The sequence below is a fragment of the Theropithecus gelada genome, chromosome 20, assembly GCF_003255815.1.
Source record: "Theropithecus gelada isolate Dixy chromosome 20, Tgel_1.0, whole genome shotgun sequence".
NCBI lineage: Eukaryota > Metazoa > Chordata > Mammalia > Primates > Cercopithecidae > Theropithecus > Theropithecus gelada.
The window spans coordinates 8,459,222-8,482,250 of NC_037688.1; the positions used below are offsets into that span (position 1 = coordinate 8,459,222).

Genomic DNA, 23,029 nt, shown 5'->3' on the forward strand with positions numbered 1-23,029 from the left:
ATGTTCCTGCCAGTAGCATACAAGGGTAACTTATAGCTTTCCCATGAGAATGTGTTATTAACTTTTGTTCCAATCTGATAGATAAAAAATATATTTCAGTGTATATAATATATTTGCAAATAGAAATTTGCATTTCTCTGATGAGTGATGTTGAACATTTTTGCATATGATTAAGGGTAATTTTTCTTTCTGTGAACTGTTTGCATCTGTTGCCCATTTTTAAATTGAGTTAGGTTATTGGTCTTTTTTCTCACTGATTTCTTCATGTGTTAGGGTGGCAAACTCTTTTGTGATGCAAGGTGCAAATGTTGCCCACTCCTCCACCCTCATTTGTCTTTTTAAAAAATTGCTTATTTATCTGGTCACCCTCATTCGTTTTTATTGTGGTAAAATATACATAACAAGATGTACCATTTTAACAATTTTTAAGTGTATAATTCAGTGGCATTACGTATGTTTACAATTGTGCAGCCATCACCACTATTTCCAGAATCCTTTTTCACCATCCCAAATAGAAACTCTATACTTATCAAGAGATACCTGCTGGTTCCTCTCTCCCTCCAGCCTCTGGTCATCTCTGTTCTCTGCTCTCTGTCCTTATGACTTTGCCTACTCTGGGTATCTCATATTAGTGGTGTCATACATTTGTCCTTTGTATCTGGTACATTTCACTTAGTGTGATGTCTTTTCACTTTGGTGCTTTTTGCCATGCAGGATTTATAAAATTTTTATGCTGTTGTATTCTTTTTGTTTTAATGGATTCTAGATTTTGAGTTACTCTAAGGTTATAAGGGAATTTCCCTGTGTTTTCTTCTAGTACTCTGTGGTTTTAGTACATATCTCTATCTATCTATCTATCTATCTATCTATCTATCTATCTATCTATCTATCTATCTATCTGTATTTTCTACCCATTTCTGTTTTATGTGGTATATGATGTGAAATACAAATCCAGTTTAGTTTTTATGTTTGCCCACAGGTAGAAGATACTCTGTTGTCTTAGTATCATTTATTAAAAAGTCCATCTTTACTGGTTTTTTTTTTTTTTTTTTTGAGACGGAGTCTCGCTCTGTCGCCCAGGCTGGAGTGCAGTGGCCAGATCTCAGCTCACTGCAAGCTCCACCTCCCGGGTTTTACGCCATTCTCCTGCCTCAGCCTCTGGAGTAGCTGGGACTACAGGCGCCCGCCACCTCGCCCGGCTAGTTTTTTGTATTTTTTTAGTAGAGATGGGGTTTCACTGTGTTAGCCAGGATGGTCTCGATCTCCTGACCTCGTGATCCGCCCGTCTCGGCCTCCCAAAGTGCTGGGATTACAGGCTTGAGCCACTGCGCCCAGCCTACTGGTTTGAAAGGCCACTTTCATCATACTAAATTTCTGTGTGTAGTTTGGTATATTTCTGGACTTTCTGTTGTATCTCCCCACATTTCAATACCACATTGTTCTTAATGATATTTTAAAAATTGTATATATTCGTGGGGTACAGGTGTAATTGTGCTACACTGCTATATTGCACTGTGGTGAGGTCAGGGCCTTCAGCACATCCATCACTGGAGCAGTGCACGTTGTACCCGCCAAGCAACTTCCCATCACCCACCCCGCCACCTGCCAAGTCCCCTTTGTTCATCATCCCACACTCTGCTTCCACGTGTGATTCTTTATAACGTGTTTTAATATTATTAACACTAGTCTCCTCTCACTGTTCTTTTGAATTTTCCTGTTCTATATACTGTTTTCAAAATAGTTGTCTTGATAGTTTTGCATTTTCACATTTAAGTGTGTTATTCACTTGGATTTGGTTTTATACAGGATATGAAATATGGGTACAGATACCCAGTTTGACCTTCCATGCTTGCTGTGTATAAGCCAAATTTCCAGATGTATACGTGTGGATCGTTCTGAGCCCTATTATTTCCCTACACTAAAGTCTATCCATAGCTTTAGAAGTCTTGGTAGCTGTGAGAGTACATTTCCATTGTTCGTTTTCTTAACGAGTGTCTTGGCTATTATTAGCTTTGGGCTTCATTGTAAGTTTAACTATCAACTTCTCAAATACTATAAGAGAGTTATGTTAGGATTTTGGAATTGAAATTAATCTGTAGAACAATTGGAGGAGAATTGACGTTTCTATGATATTGAGACTTCTAATACATGAACATTGTATATTCTTTCATTTATTTAATTTCCTTTTAGTAAAATTTTATAATTTTCTCCATGAAGAGCTTACATGCATTTTGATGCATTATAAAGCATATTTTCTAACAGTGTCATGCTGATGTAGAAATACAATTGATTCTTTTTTTAAGAAAATAGCTTTACTGAGATCTAGTTTATAATTCACTCAGTGTTCAAATCAGTGCATTTTAATGCATTTACAGACATGTGCAATTGTCAAGATAATTTTAGAACATTTTCATCACCTCAAAAAGAAATGCTGTACCCCTTAGTGATCACCCCCCAAAACCCTTCATCCTTGTTGGTCCTAAGCAACTACCAGTCTACTTCTGTCTCTGTATGTTTGCCTTTTCTGGACATTTCATTTAAATGGAATCACATTATATGTGGTCTTTTGTGATTGACTTTTTTCACTTAGCATAATGTTTTCAAGGTTCCTCCATGTTGTAGCTTGTGTCAGAATTTCCTTCCTTCTTAAGGCAGAATGATAATCCATTGTACGGATACCTCACAAGTTGTTTATTCACCAGTAGATAGATATTTAGTTTTTTTTTTTTTTCACCTTTTGGCTAAAACGAATAATGCTGCCACAAACATGCATGTACAAGTTGTTGTGTGGACATATGCTTTTGTTTCTCTTGGGTTTATATCTAGGAGTGGAATTGTTGGGTCATATGATAACTCTATGTTTAATCATTTGTAGAACTGCCAGACTATTTCCCAAAGCAGCCATACCATTTTACATTCCTACTAGCAGTGTATAAGGGGTTTGATTTCTTCATGTCCTTGTCAATACTTGTTATTATCTGACTTTTTGATTCCCATCCTAGTGGGAATGAAGTCAATTTCAATTGACTTTCATGTATTGATTTTTCTTACAAACAGTCTTACTAAAATATCTTACTCACAATCTATGGAGTACTTGTAAAATACTCAGTCATTATAGTTTGCACATAATAACAGTTTTGCCTCTTCTGAATTCTTATCTTTTATTTTTAAAAATGGTTTCTTACTGTCCTAGCTAGGACCTCCAAATACAATATTGAATAGAAGTAGTGATGGAAGGCATCTTGGCATCTTGGCCTTTTTTTCTGATCTTAAAGAAAATGCTTGCGACGTTTCATTATTAAATGTGATGTTTGCTATAGAGTTTTATTGTTGTATCTGTCATTTGTCAGGTGAGAGAAGTTACCTACGGTTCCTAGTTTTCTAATAGTTTTATCATGAATTGATGTTGAATATTATCAAACCCTTTTTCTCTATTGAGATAATCCTATTTTCTTTTAATCTGCTCATTTTCTTATATTGAATCAACCTTACATCCTGATGTAAACCCAACCTCCTCATGATTCATACTTTGCTTGGTCCAGTTTGCTAGTATTTGCATGCTGTTTTTAAAATCTCTGTTTATAAGAGATATTGGCCTATACTTTTTCCCTTTTAGCTCTCCTTGTCTGGTTTTGGAATCAAAGTCATGCTTGTCTCATAAGGTACCTGGGAAAGGTTTCTTTTATTTTGTTCTTTGAAAGAGTTTATGTAAGATTAGAATTACCTATTCCTTGACTATTTGGCAAGCTTCTTTTTGTGGAAATGTTTAGCTACTGATGAAATATCCTTTAACATTTCTATTTGTTTTTTATTGTCTTTTGTAAGTTTTGTTTTTTATGAATGTATCCATTTAATTTGTTTTCAAAGCTTTGGGCGTCATGTTCTTTATAAAAGCCTCTAATTTTCTGTTCAGCCTCAGCAGCACCTGCACTTGTGTTCCTATTTTCATCCAAAATGTTAATCATTTGTGCTTTCTCACATTCTTCACCAATCTTACCATGGTTTCTGACTTGCATTTTTCCAAAGGACCAACTTTTGGCTTTTTAAATTCTTTCTAGATATACTTGTTATTGTTTAAAATATGCTATTATTTTTTACTGTGTAACTAGTGCATTTTTTAGGTCTAAGCCCGTAGTTCTCAGCCTGGGATGCTTTTGTCTCCTGGGGACATTTGGCAGTGTCTGGAGATCTTTGATTGCCACATCTGAGGTGAGAGTACTACTGGCCTCTAATGGGTGGAGGCCAGAGATGTTGCTAAACTTCCTACAGTGCACAGGGCAGCCCTGCACAACGCTGAATTATCTGGTTCAGAACCTCAGTAAAACTGAGCTTGAGACATTCTGTCCTAAGCAAATTCTAGGAGTTATGCTTATTTTATAATGTTAACTTGCTGGATAGCTATGGGGGAATCACTTGTGAAATAATTTTCCTTTGATTATTTTTGTATTCTTGCAGGGGTAACCAATTCCGTGCCAATATTGTTTTTCCCAAAGTAACATGGCTAAATGTAATTTCACTTGTCTTATGAAATCAAATACAGGCATACCTAATTTTATAGCGCTTTTCTTTATTGTGCTTCACAGATATGTGTTTTTTATTAATCGAAGGTTTGTGGCAATCCTGCTTTGGGCAAGTCTATCAGTGCCATTTTTCCAATAGCATGTGCACACTTTGTGTCTCTGTGTCACATTTTGGTAATATCTGCAATATTTCAAACTTTTTCATTATTATTATATCTGTTATGGTGATCTGTAATCAATGATCTTCGATATGACAATTGAAATTGTTTTAGGGCACCACAAACCACACCCATATAAGATGGCAGACTCCGCTGATAAATGTTGTGTATGTTCTGACTGCTCCACTGACCAGTGGGGCCTCTGTCTCTCTCGCTCCTGGGCCTCCCTATTTCCTGATACACAAAAATATTAAAATTAGGCCAAGTCATAATCCTATGATGGCCTCTAAGTATTTCAGTGAAGAGAGAGTTGCATATCTCTCACTTTAAATCAAAAGCTAGAAATGATTAAGCTTAGTGAGGAAGGTGTGTTGAAAGCTGAGAGAGACTGAAAACTAGGCCTCTTGTGCCAAAGTTAGCTAAGTTGTGAATGCAAAGGAAAATTTCCTGAAGGAAATTAAAAGTGCTACTTTAGTGAACATATGAATGATAAAAAAGCAAAACAGCCTTATTGCTGATATGGAGAAAGGTTTAGTTACCTGGATAGACAATCAAACCAGCACATTCCCTTAAGCCAAAGCCAAAGCCTAATCCAGAGCAAGACCCTGACTCTCTTCAATTCTGTAAAGGCTGAGAGAGGTAAGAAGGCTGTAGAAGAAAAGTTGGAAGCTTGCGCAGGTTGGTTCATAAACTTTAAGGAAAGATGTCATCACCATAACATAAAAGTACAAGGTGAAGCAGCAAGTGCTGATATAGAAACTGCTGCAAGTTATCAGAAGATCTAGCTAAGTTAATTGATGAAAGTGGCTACATTAAACAAAAGATTTTCAGTGTAGGCAAAACAGCCTTCTATTGGAAGAAGACACCATCTAAGACTTTCATAGCTGAGAGGAGTAGTCAATGCCTGGCTTCGAAGCTTCAAAGGATAGGCTGACTCTTTTGTTAGGGGTTAATGCAGTTGGTGACTTTAAGTTGAAGCCAGGATTCTGAAAATCCCAAAGCCCTTAAGAATTACGCTAAATGTACTCTGCCTGTGCTCTCTAAATGGAACAACAAAGCCTGGATGACAACACGTCTGTTTACAGCATGCTTAACGAATATTTTAAGTCTACTGTTGAGATCTACTGCTCAGAAAAAGGATTCCTTTCAAAATATTACTGTTCATTGATGGTGCACCTGGTCACTCAAGAGCTTTGATGGAGATGCACAAGGAGATTAATGTTATTTTCATGCCTGCTAGCACAATATCCGTTCTGCAGCATATGGATCAAGGAGTAATTTCTATTTGCAAGTTTTATTTAAGAAATACATTTTGTAAGGCTGCCATAGATCATGATTCCTCTGATAGACTGGGCAAAGTCAATTGAAAACTATCTGAAAAGGATTCACTATTCTAGATGCCATTAGGAACATCCATGATTCATGGGAGGAGGTCAAAATATCAACATTAACAGGAGTTTGGGAGAAGTTGATTCTAACCCTCATGGATGACTTTGAGGGGTTGAAGACTTCACTGGAAAAAGTAACTGTAGATGTGGTGGAAATAGCAAAAGAACTAGAACTAGAGGTGGAGCCTGAAAATGTACTTGACTGAATTGCCGCAGTCTCATGATAAAACTTGAGCGGATGAGGAAAGGAAAAGTGATTCATTGAGATGACATCAACTCCTGGTGAGGATACTGTGAGCGTTGCTGAGATGACAACAAAGGATTTAGAATATTCTGTAAACTTAGTAAAGAAGCAGCAGGGCTTGGGAGAGGATTGACTCCAGTTTTGAAAGAACTTCTATTGTGAGTAAAATGCTATCAAACAGTATCACATGCTACAGAGAAATCTTTTATGAAAGAAAGAGCCAACTTCGTTGTTGTCTTGTTTTAGGAAATTGCCACAGTCATTCCAGCCTTCAGCAACCATCACCGTGATCAGTCAGCAGCCATCCTCACTGAGGCAAGAGCCTCCACCAGCAAAAAGACTATGACTCCTTGAAGGCTCAGATAATCATTAACATTTTTTAGCAATGAAATATTTAAAAAATTAAGGTATATACATTATTTTTAATAACATGATGGTATTGCACATGTAATGGACTACAGTATAGTGTAAACATAACTTTCATATGCACTGGGAAACCAAAACATTTGTGTGACTTGCTTTATTGTAATATTTGCTTTATTGTGGTGGTCTGGAACAGAACCTGCAATATCTCCGGGGTATGCCTGTGTGGGTTTGTGGGTTTCAATTTTTCTTTTTTTAAATTCCAAGGGGTACTTTTGAAAACTCAAAAAAAAAAAAAAAAAAAGCATTTTCAATTGACAGTAACCGTTCTCTTTACTTACCTTAATTGCATTTCTTTGAATTTTACCTTTTACAACTGAATGTAATTCATTATATTGAATGGGTTAGGAGACTAGGGAAATCATTAGTTTAGTATTATAATTTAAGATTGAGATACCTGAACTATGAAGTTGACTTATGTATAATTGATTGTTTTTCTTACTTGGCTGTAAAATAAATACTTGAAGTGCTTTCTCCCACACACACACTCTAGAGCTGTATTTCCTTCTGTATATTTTTTCCACATCTCAATTTGGTTTGAAATGTAAATTATCTTGGGTTCTACAGTAGCACTAAAAAAGAAAAGCAAAGAAAAAAACCACCCTTTCTGTTTTTCCTGGAATATAACCTGACAAAGAATTCTTCATTACTAGTATTTATCTTAAAAACATTTACAGTTTTGTTTTATTAAAATATTGGTGGAGGATTAAAATAATAAAAATTACTTACATGAATATCTTGGGCGTCACTTGTCAGGCACACTTTGATCTTCTAAATCAGTAGTTATCATTGTCATTATTGCTGGCTCAGAGCAGTGAAGAGAAAGGAAAAGAATGGTATTTTTTTTTCTTTTAAAGCTTGATTTTCATAAACCGTCAATAGGAGATAATTAAGAATGATACCAGCTTTTATAACATAATACATAAATTACACTTATTTGTCAACAAAATAAAGCTTGCAAATAGACTTTAAAAACTAAAGTTGTTTAAATGAAAATTAATTTAGTTTATTTAAATGAGTCTTCGTCTGCCTTTCATGTCATCATTAGGACTCTTTTCTTGAGGGGAAAAAAACAGTGAAAGTGTCTCGTTTAGTTCCTTAGTTTCTTTTTCTTGCCCAATTGCCTTCATTTGTAAGACAAAACTAATATTTCCAGCCTTTAAAAAAGAAAAAAGATTCTTTTTGGAGCAGTTGAATAGCTGGGAAACTTGGGAAAGAATTCTTTCTAGTCAATTGCTTGTAATAGTTGGCTTCTGAAGGATACCTTTGATTAAAAGATGCAGGAATCTTAAACCTGTTATAAAATTGTTTCTCTCTTATATTTCTGTTCTAAATGGTTAAAAACACTGCTAACATATCTAATTTGTTCTAAATGGTTAAAAACACTGCTAACATATCTAATTTGACATTATGTTCAGGTTCTTGAAGTTGTTATGATGAAGCATATCAATTAGCACCACCCCAAAATTATACATTTCTGCTTTTCTAGTTCAACCTGTGTCTTTTGTTCTTTGTGGGGATTGGGAGTATAATGCAATTTTTTTTTGACGATCTCTACAATCAAGATCGTGAACATATCCATCACCCCAAAGGATGTCCCTTGGGATCCCTCCCTCTGCCTCTTGCTGTCCTCCTACCCTCTACATTCAGACAACCACTGGTCTTCTTTACGTCAGTATACGCTTGTTCACATTTTAAAGGATTTTACAGAAATGGAATATATCAGGATGCATTCTTTTTTGTCTGGCTTAGTTTCACTTGACATAATTATTATTATTATTATTATTTTTTAAGATGGAGTCTCGCTCTGTCGCCCAGGCTGGAGTGCAGTGGCCGGATCTCAGCTCACTGCAAGCTCTGCCTCCCGGGTTCACGCCATTCTCCTGCCTCAGCCTCCCGAGTAGCTGGGACTACAGGCACCCGCCACCTCGCCCGGCTAATTTTTTGTATTTTTTAGTAGAGACGGGGTTTCACCATGTTAGCCAGGATGGTCTCGATCTCCTGACCTCGTGATCCGCCCACCTCGGCCTCCCAAAGTGCTGGGATTACAGGCTTGAGCCACCGCGCCCGGCGACATAATTATTTTTTATCCATCCATGTTGTCCTTTTTATTGCTGATATGGTTATACTAGTTTCTATATCCATTCACTTGTTGATGGACACTTGAGTTGTTTTCAGTTTTTGGCTATTATGAATAATGCTGCTATGAAAATTTGTGTACAAATCTTCGTATGGACGTATGCCTTCATTTCACTTGGGTACCTATCTAGATGTGGAATGGCCGGTAATATCATAGGTGATTGTTAATTTAAATAAAACCTCCAATCCTTCCAAGCTGTGTTTCCAAAGTGGTTGCATTATTTTACATTCCCAGAAGCAGTATATGAGAGAGATGATTCTTCCATATCTTTGCCAACACTTGGTGTGATCAGTTTTTAAAATTTTATTAACATCTAATTGTGGTTTTACTCTGCGCTTCATTGGTGGCCAGTGATATCAAACAGCTTTCCATGTGTGTATTTGTCATCTATGTATCTTCTTTGGTTTAGTGTCTGTGAAAGTCTTTGGCCAATTTTTAATTATTTCTTTATGATTGGATTTTGAGAGTTATTTATACATTCTGAATACAAGCCCTTTTTCAGCTATATGATTTACAGCATTTCAGATTATTATAGATTCACATGCAGAGAGAGAGAGATCCTGTGTGCCCTTTAGCCCATTTTCCCCAGTGGTAACATCTTGTAAAACAAGACGTGTGCTACCAGAATGTTGACCCTGATACGATCAAAAGACAGAACATTCCCATCCCACAAAGATCTCTTATGTTGCCCTTTTATTGCCACATGAATTCCCTCTTACTCCTGCCCCATCTTTAACCTCTGACAACCACTCATCTGCTCCCCATTTCTATAATTCAGTCATTTCAAGAATGTTATATAAATGGAGTTGTGCAGTATGTAACTTTTTGAGACTGGCTCTTTTTTCACTGAGCATAATTCTCTGGAGATTTATCTATATTATTTTATATATCCATGGATTGTTCCTGTTTATTCCTGAGTAATATTCCATATTATGGATGTATCAGTTTGTTTAACTGTTTACCCATTGAAGGACATCTGATTTGTTTCCGGTTTTTGGCTATTATGAATAATGCTTTTGTGAATATTTGTATGCAGTTTCTTGAGTGCACATAAATCTTCATTTCTTGGACATAATTGTCCGAGTGCATACTCGCTGATATTTGCAAATTTAGTTTCGTAAGACACCGCTAAACTGTTTTCCAGAGTGACTATACTCTTTTACATTACCACTGGCAATATATGGGTAATCTGGTTTCTCTGTATCCTTTCCAGTATTTGGTGTTGTCACTATTTTAAATTTCATCCATTCAGAGAGATTTGTAGTTGTATCTCATCGTGATTTTGATTTGAGTTTACCTGATGGCTGCTGATGTTGAACATCGTTCCGTGTGCTCACTGTCATCTGTATATATTCTTTTTCTTTTTTGGGGGGGATGGAGTCTTGCTCTGTCACCCAGGCTGGAGTGCAGTGGTGCGATCTCGGCTCACTGTAACCTCTGCCTCCTGGGTTCAAGTGATTCTCCTGCCTCAGCCTCCCAAGTAGCTGGGATTACAGGTGTGCACCACCACACCTGGCTAATTTTTGTGTTTTTAGTAGAGAGAGGGTTTCACCATGTTGGCCAGGCTGGTCTCAAACTCCTGACCTCAAGTGATCCACCCGCCTCGGCTTCCCAAAGTGCTGGGATTACAGGCATGAGCCACCATGCCCAGCCTTCATATATATTCTTGAGTGAAAGGTGTCCTCATCTCTTTTGCCCAGGTTTTCATTGGATCCTGTGCTTTTTTACTGTTGAGTTTTGAGAAGTCTTTATGTATCCTCAATACGAATTCTTTGATACATTTTATCTCCCAATGTGTAGTTGTCTTTTCATCCTCTTAATAGGGTCTTTCACAGAGTACAAGATTTTTATTTTTATGAAGTCAAGTTTATAAAGTTTTCCTTGTATGGATCAAGCTTTTATGTCAAGTTCAACAACTTTTGTTTAGCTCTACATATGAAAGATTTTCTCCTAAGCTTTTGAAAATTGAAATGTAGCATGTTGTGCAACCCTTACCACTATCCAGTTCTAGAACATTTTCATGGGAACCCAGTACCCATTAAGCAGTTACTTCCCATTGTCTCTTACCCTGAGACCCTGACAACCACTGATCTGCTTTCTGTCTCTACAGACTTGCCCATTCTGGACATTTCACATAAATAGAATAAAAAATGTGTGGCTTTTGTGTCTGGCTTCTTCAATTAAGCATAATCTTTTCAGGGTTCATCCATGTGATAGCAAAATCAGTACTCTAACCTTCTTTATGGTTGAATAATATTCCAATAAATGGATCTGCCATATTTTGTTTATCCATTTTTCAGCCAATGGACATCAGTTTCTAGTTTTTGACTATATTAAAAATGCTGTGTGAACATTCATATACAAGTTATTCTGTGGACACCTGTTTTCAGTTCTATTGGGTACTGTCTAGGAGTGGAATTGCTGGGTCATATGGTGACCTTGTGTCTAGTCATTTGTGGAACTGCCAGATGGTTTTCCGAAGGAGCTGCACCATTTACTTTTCCAGCCACAGTGTATGAGGGTTCTAATTTCTTTGCATCCTTGTTCTCTGTTTTCCAAAAACTTTCATAGATTTACTTTTTACATTTAAGTCTATAATCTATTTTGAGTTAGTTTTGTATAAGGTGTGAGATGTAAGTAGAATTTCATTTTTAAAAAAATCTGTGGATATCTAATTGCTCCATCACTATTTGTTGAAAAGATTCTTTCTTCCGTTGAATTATTTATCTGCTTTTGTCAAAATTCAGTTGGGTATATTTATGTGGGTCTATTTCATGGTTCTCCATTCGGTTCCATTGATCTGTGTGTCCTACTGCCCATAATACCACAGTCTCGATCACTGTGGCTAACTAGTAAGTCTTGCAATCTATTAAACTAATTTCTCCTACTTTATTCTTCTTTTCCAAAATTGTTTTAGTTGTTCTAGATCTTTTGCCTTTCTGTATGCATTTTAGAGTAATCTTGTGTACATCTATATAAAATCTTCTTGAGATTTTGATAGGAATTGCATTAAACCTGTATATGACTTTGGGGAGAATTGATATCCTTTGGCTAGAGAGAGCAGAACTTTTGTTGGGGCCTTCTTTAGTCTGTGCCTATTGATGTTTCCACGGTGCTGAGTTTTTTAGCTCTGAGTATGAGATAAGAATGTAGTCAAGAAGAAAACCCAGAGGGAAATCTCCATGATGTTATTTCTTAGGTCTTGAGGTTCCTAGCTGGTCTACCTTCCCATCTCTACCTTTCAAAGTCTTCTTATATTTGTTTTATATATTATGTCTAGAGATTTTAGTTGTACTTAGCAAGAGAAATAGGACGTACATCTACTTTATCTTTCCAGAAGTGGAAGTTGCACCTTCCTTTTTAACTTAACAATAGATATTAGAGATTATTTAATATTAGTATATAAGTTGTATACTTAGTCTTTTGCTTGAATCATTGCATTATATTTCATTTTATGCATGTATCATAGTTTTTGAACCAGTCTCCTACTGATGAGCATTTAGGTTGTTTTCAGTCTTTGGCTGTTATAAGCAGTGCTTCAGTGAATAATTTCGTATCTGTGTATCAGTTAGCATGTGTGCCAGTGTAAAATGATAACTTCCTAGGAGTAGAATTGCTACGTCAAAGGCTATGTGCATTTTACATTTTGATAGACAGTAATACATGGCTTTTGTAGAGATGGCTTGTCAGTCAGAGTCACCATGAATATTGCCTGTATAGGGAGAACTCCTGGTCCTATGAGACAGAGCTGGAGCCCTGAAGAAGGATAATTTGAAGCACCAGGTCTACAGCATGCAACTTTTGGTGTTATCTGTATGTCATCTTCCAGCATTTCTTGAACAATTTTTCATATACTATTATGGAAAATATTTATTCTGATCAGGAACCCAACCTTTTAGAGATTTCTGAATAGTTGCTATTAGGATATTTCTGGTGTCGGGTTTAATAATACCTCATTCTACTCAAGTAAACTGTATTTTCTTCACAAGAGTTCTGTGGATGTTAAATTCTCATTTGAGTCTGAATTATGCTCTTGTGGCTGCTGATGTTAAGCAGCACATTAATTAAACAATTTCTCTTAATTTACTGGGTCATTCAAATTCATAGACATTTCATTTGATTTGAACAATAACTTGTTCACTAGTTTATTGTTATGATTTCCAGCTCAAGATTCTCCAAAGGATTTTTCTTTTCCTGGTTAACTCAACAAGTGATGGATAAGCTTTGAATTTTATCATTTAAATGCAGTCTTGCTGTGTATATATAATGGATACTTTAGGTTTGGTTTCTTTTGCTGAACACAATGTCCGTGTTGCCCTGTTTATCAGTCGTTTATTCCTTTTTTATTGCTGTGTAGTATTCCATTGTATGAATAGACCATAATTTGTTTCTCTATTCTTCTGCGAAATAGCTTGTTTCCAGTTTTTGATTATAATGAATAGGGCTGTTCTGTACATTTTTACACATGCTGTTTGGTGGACTTATCTTCTATATCTTTTAATATCTTTAATCAGGATTGTTTTAATCACACAAAATTGCCAGCTGAATTTATTTCTTACCTTGTTTTTCATCCCATATTTATCTTTTCCTGAGTTGGTAATCACTTATAATTCATTTAAGTTTGAAAGCTTTTGCTTTGACCCAAGTAGTTTTGGGCCATGAACACAGTTGTGACAAAGGAACAAGAAATATTTGATGTGTAATTGCTGGAGGGCAGTTAGAGGTGGTTTGTGCCCCTTTGTCTGTATAGAATTCTGATGGAATGTCCACTTCTTCAGAGCTGATATTTGACCCCCTCTCAGACAGCCTTTGGCAGAAGGTAGCCACAGTTTCCAACTCCAGTGCCCTCCTGCTCACATTCCTAATCTTTGGAGCTCCTCCCTAGTGTCACCTGCAGAACTGTCACCACTGGCCATCCAGTTGGCCCTCTGGTCCTGCCAGGCTGCCTTCAAAGCCTAACAAAGGGAAGAGCACTTGCGGCATTTGTTACAATGGTTACTAACTATATAATGGATCTATATCGTGGTATACATGTGAACATACTTAAAAAATGTTATATGCAGTTAATTACAGTTAATAGTGGGAGTTGTTTTTCTTTGGTAAATTTACATGCTATAATTTGGGAACTCTTCTCAGTGACTAAGATTTTCCTTCTGAAGTAGCTGTCATGGGTGCTATTTAAAGATACCTGAATGACAGCATCATAAAAGAACAGTAGTCTCCTCTTTCATCAAGGGATACTTCCAAGACCCCCAGTGGATACCTGAGACTATGGATAGTACTGAACCCTACATATACTGTGTTTTTCCTCTACATTCATGCCTCTGATAAAGTGTAATTTATATAGTAGGCACAATAAGATATTAAAAACAATAATTAATCGGAAAAGAGACAATAATAACAATATGGCAACATCATTACTCTTGTACTTCAGAACTATTATTAAGTAAAATAAGGGTGACTTGAACGTGAGCACTGTGATACTGCAGTAGTTGATCTGATGGCTGAGGTGGCTACCAAGTGACTACCAAGGCAGGGAGTAGACACAGTGTGGAGATGCTGGACAGGGGGATGGGTCGTGTCCAGGGGTTATAGATTAGGATGGTGCAAGATTTCGTTATAATACTCAGAACAGTATGCAACTTAAAACTTACGAATTGTCTGTTTCTGCAATTTTTCATTTAATATTTTTGGACAGTGGTTGACTGTGGGTAACTGATACCATTGAAGGTAAAAGTGTGGATAAGTGGGGACCACAGTATTAGTACGTAGCTTTTCTCTTCTTATATCACTTGATAGAAATCATGGTTAACTGGTATAATTTTTGAATTAAAATATTTTCATATTCTATTGGATCGTATTATGAGATGTTTAAGATATAGTTTAGTAATACATCCCCCTTCTCCTTCAACCATGGAAAAAGTTACCAAGTATTTACATATAATTCATTTAGTATGATTTCCTCTTTTTTTAAAGAAAAGTCTTTTCCTTGTGTTTAAAATGTAAAAATTTTCCTATTTCTTTCTTTCTGTCCTCAAATCCACTGTGGGTGATATCGTTTTTGCTGACACACAGCTTTATCAGGTATGACTCCAAAGTGTCGTGTTGGACTCCACGGATGTGTTGTTGAATTTTTCAAAGGAAGAACTTTCCACATTGCCTCTTCTACATTGCCTTGATCAGTATTTAGGAGTATTTTATGATCATTGCTGGGCTTTAAGGTCTAGAGTGGTCTTTGTATTCAAAACAAGTTTGCCACACTTATTACACCTATATTTCAGAAATAATTGTGAGTGTTTTTTCACATATATTATTGTTATGTCTCTGGCTTTCTATATTTTTAATCTGTGTGTAATTCTCTATGTTTTCCTCTTGTATATGTATAAGTGTTTGTATACACATCTGTGTTATTCTTAACATATATGTTTTTAAAAGCAGATACATGTTCTTAACCAGAACTTTCCTAACGATGACACATATTCCTAACCAGGCTTTTTTCAAACTATGTTCATGAAATATATTAATCTAAGATGCTAAGCAAAGTGGCATAAAAATTTTTATCAGTAAATTTATTTTGTTTCTCCCTGAGCAATTCACAATGCGCATTAGCATATTAAAGGTTCTGGTTCCATGCAGTAAAGAAATTATTTATCTTTGTTTATCTCAGCATCTTCAAGAAATATTTGAGTTCGAAACACTTTATAATACACAGGGGTGTTCTAGGCCTGCTGATTTGGGAAATGCTGTAAAAAAACTGAGTAAGATTTTCTTTGTTGTGTTCTAAGAGATCAAATAAAATTGACTACAAGCAATTAAATTTTCAGGAGGTTAAAGCATTTAGCTGAATTGTATTTTGAGAGGGTATTTTCTTATAGAAATTACATTTTGAAATACAGCATTGATTTTTCCCCCATGGTATTATCTTTTTCAATACTTTTGATGGCCTTTAAAAATAATTTGTAAAACTAAAAATTCTGCCTTTTTGTGGAAAGAGGGTTTTTTTTTTTTTTTTAATTTTGTTACTGTCATTGCTTTCTTGATTGTTTCTTTTCTGTAAGAATTTGCCTTTATCTTTAAAAAACATGTTCACTGTTTCAGAGAGTGTGACACAGGAAAGGAGGCCTCCCAAACTTGCCTTTATGTCAAGAGGTGTTGGGGACAAAGGTTCATCCAGTCATAATAAACCAAAGGCTACAGGTATGGATTAATAGCATATAACCTTTAGTAATTTACATAATGCCTAATTTGCCATAGTATTAAAAAACGTTATAAGCTATTACTTCTGAACATGTATGTAGACTTTTTTTCTTTCAAACATTTTTAGTAGTGAAACTAAAGCTTGTATATAAATATTGTTTAAGCCAACTGTTCCCAGCCTTTTTTACCTCAGGAAGAGTTCCCTATAAGGACTTGTGTGTTTTGCTGGTCTATAATCAACTGGTTTTTGGAACTCCTTACTTGGAATATTTGTATGTGTAGTTTAGGATTGCAACTGTGTAAAATAATCCTTTATGGATAATGTTATATAGGATAAAGTATAATAGAGATTAATTAAATGGATTTTACTGACTAGATGTGGCACAAATTAAATCTCAAACTGCTAAGCAAAAATTTATTCTCTTTCCCAGAAGCTTCCTCACAATATGTGTGGAGCTTACAGCTCTTTTTTTGTTAGCTTTCACATACTTCATAGATTTATAGAATGGTAGTTATACAAGCCAAACAGCTCATTAAAAAGGCTCTAAGAATTTTTGTTAACTCAGATACAGGTTAGAAGAAGAATATTTTTTCCTCAATTATTACAATTTTGGCTCATTTAAAAGGAAATTGTACTTTAAGAATTATTTTGTGTGACATTGGAGCCTGGGAGACTTAGGATTAATTATAGGATATATAGGTAACAGTCTTTTTTGTGTTAACCTATAGATCTATACAGGATAGCTCAAACTTGCTACTCTCATTTAAATAGAAACAGACTAAAGATTTTCTTAAGATATGTCGTGTTAATTGTATTGTAGTAGATCTTAAAGTTATAAAATGTACAGCTACCTACTTTAATTTGAAAAGGAAAATCAGTTTTTTTGTGGGTTCTGGAGAGCCCACTGCCCCCCACTGTGTGTGGCATGTCCTTGAATTAATACTGAGGCAAGGTAATGTCTTGAAATGGCTGTGGCATAGCTACACTTGCCCTCTCACATACAATAAATCCAATCTATAAGAAATAATAGTGCTTGATTTTTTCAAAGATACAAGGAATTTGATGACCAAAAATTCCAAAATGTTTAAAACTTAACTATTTTTAAACATAATTTGTGTATCGATTTATATATAGCATTTGAGGATTACCTTCTTTTAAAATAATAGGTTAAATTTGTGAACCAGTGGGTCTATCAAATGAAGCTGGGGAATGGTGATTTTGACATTTAAAAATAAGCTGTGGTACATGGAACAATGTCTTAAAGCAGTTCATTTTTTTTTTAAATGAGCGGACCTTTCTTTTCACTTACTCCTGTTTCCCTCCTATATTGACTTTTGGGCTGAAGAATATTTTTAATATTGCCAAAATGGTTACCAAATTTTTAAAAGCTGAAGATAGTTAAAAAACATATTGTGTTATATATACATTTATTGGTTATGTAAACAGTTATTAACATCATATGCATATTAATTTGTCTTACTAGAAAAACCTTTGATGCTATATTGACTTTATTTTTAAATGAAACTTTTCTTGTTCTATAGGATCTACCTCAGACCCTGGAAATAGAAACAGATCTGAATTATTTTATACCTTAAATGGGTCTTCCGTTGACTCACAACCACAATCCAAATCAAAAAATACATGGTACATTGATGAAGGTAATCTGTAACTTTAGTGCTCTTTATAATGATCCTTTCTTTTTAACTCATCAAATAAAAATGGCTTTTTATAGCAATATTTGTAGTTTTTGGAAACAGAGTAAGTAGACCACTCTTTGTAATATTGCTGAACTAAAATATTGTACACAGTTTGAACTGTACTGCTGTTAAGATTATTAAAATGTTTAAGAAGTGGATTAGTAATTTGTTCTTTTCCTTTAACCGATCTATTTAGGGTGGAAGATTTCTGTCTGGTTCCTTCCTGACCTCTTTAAAGCACTCCCTTTTAAAAAAGTTTATCTTCCCTTGGTCCTGGGACATCATTTTCGTCTAGTTTATTCTTTTCTTTGTTCATTTGTTCAACAAATATTTATTGAGTGCTTATGATTGCCAGGCATTCTTTTAGGCATCAAGATGAAAATGGTGAGAAAAAGTAGACATGGTTCGTGCCCTTTGTGAGTTTGCAGTTAAGTTGTTGAGACAGAAATTAATCAAACAACCACAGACACAGAAGTAGAGTTGCCTTGGTGCTGTGTGCAGTGAAGGTGCGTGATGCTGTGAGAATACACCAAAGATGACTTTTCTCAGCGTCTTGGAGATGTATGTTTCTTTGGGGCAGTGACACATGCTTAGGTTTACCAGAGGAGTGACAGATGACAAAGTGAAAGGGGCCAGAACCTCCTCGGGAGAAGAACTAGCATATGGAAAGTCCTCGTGGAAGAATGGAAGCTAGTGTTTGCCAGGCACTGGAACAGAGAAAGAGGCGTGACACTCACGAGATGAGAATGGAAAGGCAAACAGGCCTTACTCTGTGGTCTCCCAGCCTTTAGAGTTTTGCCTGCCGCATTTGTCTTTAAGCCACCTGGAGCTGATTTTCATGTAGAGTATGAGTAGGATTCCAGTTTAATTTTTTTTAAACATATGGATAACCAGTTATCTCAACAGCATTTAGTAAGAAGTTCATTCTTCCCTCAATGATCTGCAGTACCTGCCTGTCAAATGTATTAGTCATTTTAAGGAAGTAGCTTTTGGCCGTGGCTCTCTTTATCATGTGTTTGGTTTCTCTTAAATTACATTGTGTGTTTGTGTTTGTTCTGGCTTTGAACTTCTTATTGTATGTTTGTTTTCTCTCTTCTATTGTTTCTGTTCTTTAGTTTATTCTTCTCTACCTTTTTGGGGGTTATTCTGTTCTTTTAACTTCCCAAGTTGTATGCTGAGTTCATATTTAGCTTTTGTTTTTTTCTGAAATAAGCAATTAAGCCTATAAAATTCCCTTATAAGTATTAATTTAGCCATGTTCCGCAAGGATTCTTTCTTTCTTTGTTTCTTTTTCTCTTTTTTCTTTATTGTTAAAACTTATTATTTCTTTTTTGATCCATTAGTTATTTAGAAGCGTTTCTTAAGGTGTTCGGTATCTTTTTGTACTGCTTTCTCAATTAATTGTATTTTGGACAAAGACTATCACCTATACGATACCCACTGATGAAGATTTTTTGGTTTGAACAATTGGGTGCCATTGACTGAGGTGCATAAATATGGGGGTGGAGGGAGAAGCGAGAACACTGTTGGAGATAGTAACTTTGTGCCTATGAGAGTACTATTAATAGCAGGGAGGTCAGGTGGGCGGTTGGACTATATCTGTATATGAAGTTTTAGAAATGGAAGACAGAGTCGATATCCTTGAATACATTTCTCTAATTAGGAATAATTTTTTAGTTGCAGAAGACCCTGCAAAATCTCTTACAGAGATATCTACAGACTTCGACCGCTCTTCACCACCACTCCAGCCTCCTCCTGTGAACTCACTGTCCACCGAGAACAGATTCCACTCTTTACCGTTCAGTCTCACAAAGATGCCCAATACCAATGGAAGTATTGGCCACAGTCCACTTTCTCTGTCAGCCCAGTCTGTGATGGAAGAGCTAAACACTGCACCCGTGCAAGAGAGTCCACCCTTGGCTATGCCTCCTGGGAACTCACATGGTCTAGAAGTGGGCTCACTGGCTGAAGTTAAGGAGAACCCTCCTTTCTACGGGGTAATCCGTTGGATCGGTCAGCCCCCAGGACTGAATGAAGTACTTGCTGGACTGGAACTGGTAATTTAACTTGACCCCAAAATTTCAATTTTTTTCTCTATGAGGTTTTATGTAGATTTCACCCTATTATATGCTTTTTGACAAACTGTTATATTTGTCAGAAAAGCTATCACTGCAGAAGAATTTTCTCACCGTGTTGCCTGACTTCCCTTTGCCACCCCTGAGGCTTGCGACCCACTTGTCCTAATGTTAGTTGATTTACGTTCAAGGAATGAAAGTTGATTTTTAGGCCAATCGATTTAGGCTCCTTATATTAAACCAAATTTAGTAAATCAAACAAATTTGCCATAATCTTTTGTCTTTCTTCTTCAGCCACTTCCCCTGGTCAGTTCTAAGAATTATATCACTGGCTTTAAAATTAATCACCATTTTTAGAGATCTTTTGAGACCTTTGCTAGAGGGAAAGGTTTTCCCTTTAGAGATCAGGAGAACATATCGTTTGATATTTTGTAATCAGGAAAGGAGAAGTTGAGTATGTTTAACATTTATTTAGAGATGGGGTCTCACTCTATCGCCCAGGCTGGAGTGCAGTAGCACGGTCAGGGCTCACTGCAGCCTTGACCTCCTGGGCTCAAGCTGTTCTCCTGCCTCAGTTACCTGAGTAGCTAGAATACAGACATGCACCACCATGCTTGGCTAGTTTTTTGTATTTTTAGTAGAGACAGGGTTTCGCCATGTTGCCCAGGCTGGTCTCAAACTCCTGGACTCAAGTGATCCGCCCGCCTCGGCCTCCTAAAGTGCTAGGATTATGGGCATGAGCCACCGCACCTGGCCAATTTAAATATATTTCTTTCTTTTTTTTTTTTTTTTTTTTTTATTTGTTTCCATGCTAGTGAATACTATCTTGTGGGGCATGGCGGGAAGGCAAGAATGAGGATTAAAATAAATAGCCTTCTCCTTCCCTGCCTGTTTTAATGCTTGTAGAAATGGTGCGGGAAAGCCTGTTTAACCAGGGGAGGTTGAAGCATATATTCTGAAAGGAAATACAAGAAGGGCTTTATGCTGGATTAAGGAATTCACTCCTTAAATCAGTAGCTGTGGGCTGAAGCACTGATTACTCAACTTTTTCTTGACGAGGTTCTCCGTACAGGTGCGAAGAGGGAGTGGTGGGAAAGGGTATACTAGAAACAGGTCTTAGAAACCTTAGTTCTTTGTATACTGTCTCTGTAAGGCACGGTATAATGCATGTTGAAGCATTTCTTTTTCAGGAAGATGAGTGTGCAGGCTGTACGGATGGAACCTTCAGAGGCACTCGGTATTTCACCTGTGCCCTGAAGAAGGCGCTGTTTGTGAAACTGAAGAGCTGCAGGCCTGACTCTAGGTTTGCATCATTGCAGCCGGTTTCCAATCAGATCGAGCGCTGTAACTCCTTAGGTATTTGGATGCTTTTCGTTTACTTAACAACCTGGAATGACTCTAATTCTAATCTCATATCATGTTATATTAGGTGATGGTGACAGTGTTTTAATATATTTCTTGCCAACTCTCATTAAGCTTTAAATCAGTAAAAATGTTGCATGGTGTATAAGAAAGTTGTTTTAAGAGGGGACCTCTTTAAAAAGTATTAGGATGTGTGTTTGGGACTTATAAAGTGAATAATAGTGTGATTTGTTTTTCTCTTCCTGTTGGTGACAGACATTTAGTTTTCAGCAATGCTAGTGGTAGAAATTGAAATGTGACCTTTTTTTTTTTTTAACTGACTTCCCTCACAGTATCTTGTTTAAGTACAGCAGTGAGTGTATCTTACAAAGAAATCAGCATTTTGGTGAAGGAAGTAGATTTCAACTGATTGCTGGAGGACAGCTCTCCTCATCACGTGTAATTGGTGGCAGTTTCCTGGTGCTGTTCCTTTCCACTTTTACATAATAGTGAAAAAGAGTCTTGGGGCTTCAGCAGGTGCAAACAGGAAAGCCATCTTTATGAAAAACACTTCTTATTATGTTGAAATAGTACTTTGGAATTTTCATTTTCTTTTCAAACTTGAAGCATCTGCAGATAAATAGTAAAATATTTGGGAAACATATTTTACTTGACAGATGCTTTTTACACATAATACCCTAAAGTGTGTTTTTAAATCTTGGAGGAAATGAAGTTGAAAATGAACAATAGCAGTTTTTATAAGCCAAGTTGAATAGCAGTTAACCAAAGCCTACTTTCCACTTAAAGTTAAGAAACAAATTTTGCATCAAAATACAAAACCATTTTAAAATGAAAAAACATTTATGGGAATACATATTGTAATAGTTTAAAAGAATTCTTTTCATTTACTTTTTTAAAAAAAAATCTTTTCAGCATTTGGAGGCTACTTAAGTGAAGTAGTAGAAGAAAATACTCCGCCAAAAATGGAAAAAGAAGGCTTGGAGATAATGATTGGGAAGAAGAAAGGCATTCAGGGTCATTACAATTCTTGTTACTTAGACTCAACCTTATTCTGGTAAGTGTACAATAAATACAATAGGTATAGATAGTGCCATGAGGGCAGGGACGCATATGGGGGTGTGTGTGTGTGCGTGTGTGAGTGTGTGTGCAAGAAACTGCCACCTGCCTCTGAGCAGAGAAACTTGATGACCATGGGTCAGGATCGAAAGGCAAATTTGCTTTTCATGACATACTCCTTGGAAGCTTTTGAATGTCCTCTCATGTTTCTGTATCCAGAAAGGTGAATGATATTGTTACAAATGAAATTGTTACAAATCAAATAGATATACAGAAGGTATCTGGGAAATAGTTGTGCAAGTGTCAAACAACATAACTTGCAGTAAAGCCATTGGCTGTTGTGTGCTGTATTTCTTTTAGTAGGTAAAGGCAGTCATAAAACTACTTTCTTTTAAAAAACGATTTTCAGTAGCAGCACTGCTGCCCTCATATATGCAATTTTTTTCCAAAGTGGAACAACTTAACATTGCAATATTTTTTTTTTTTTTTGAGACAGAGTCTAACTCTGTCCCCCAGGCTGGAGTGCAGTGGCACAATCTGGGCTCACTGCAACCTTTGCCTCCCAGGTTCAAGCGATTCTCTTGACTCAGCCTCCTGAGTAGCTGGGATTACTGGCTGCACCACCACTTCCAGCTAACTTTTTTTTTTTTTTTTTTTTTGTATTTTCAGTAGAGATGGGGTTTCACCATGTTGGCCAGGCTGGTCTTGAACTTCTGACCTCAAATTATCTACCTGCCTTGGCCTCCCAAAGTGCTTGGGATTACAGGC

At 36.3% G+C, this 23,029-nt stretch overlaps 1 protein-coding gene across 4 annotated transcripts in view; it reads left to right on the plus strand.

Annotated features, from left to right (window-relative positions):
• The window catches only part of CYLD (CYLD lysine 63 deubiquitinase), a 56,876-nt gene that overhangs the window by 18,849 nt on the left and 14,998 nt on the right, over positions 1-23,029 (plus strand). For 3 of the 4 annotated variants that reach the window (XM_025370736.1, XM_025370738.1, XM_025370737.1), the window contains exons 6-10: positions 15,972-16,070; positions 17,613-17,729; positions 19,446-19,825; positions 21,034-21,199; positions 22,118-22,259. In XM_025370736.1, coding sequence (XP_025226521.1) covers positions 15,972-16,070; positions 17,613-17,729; positions 19,446-19,825; positions 21,034-21,199; positions 22,118-22,259 — 904 coding nt within the window. Of the gene's footprint in view, positions 1-14,948; positions 14,958-15,971; positions 16,071-17,612; positions 17,730-19,445; positions 19,826-21,033; positions 21,200-22,117; positions 22,260-23,029 lie in introns of all 4 variants that reach the window. The other variant, XM_025370734.1, reaches the window with a different exon arrangement.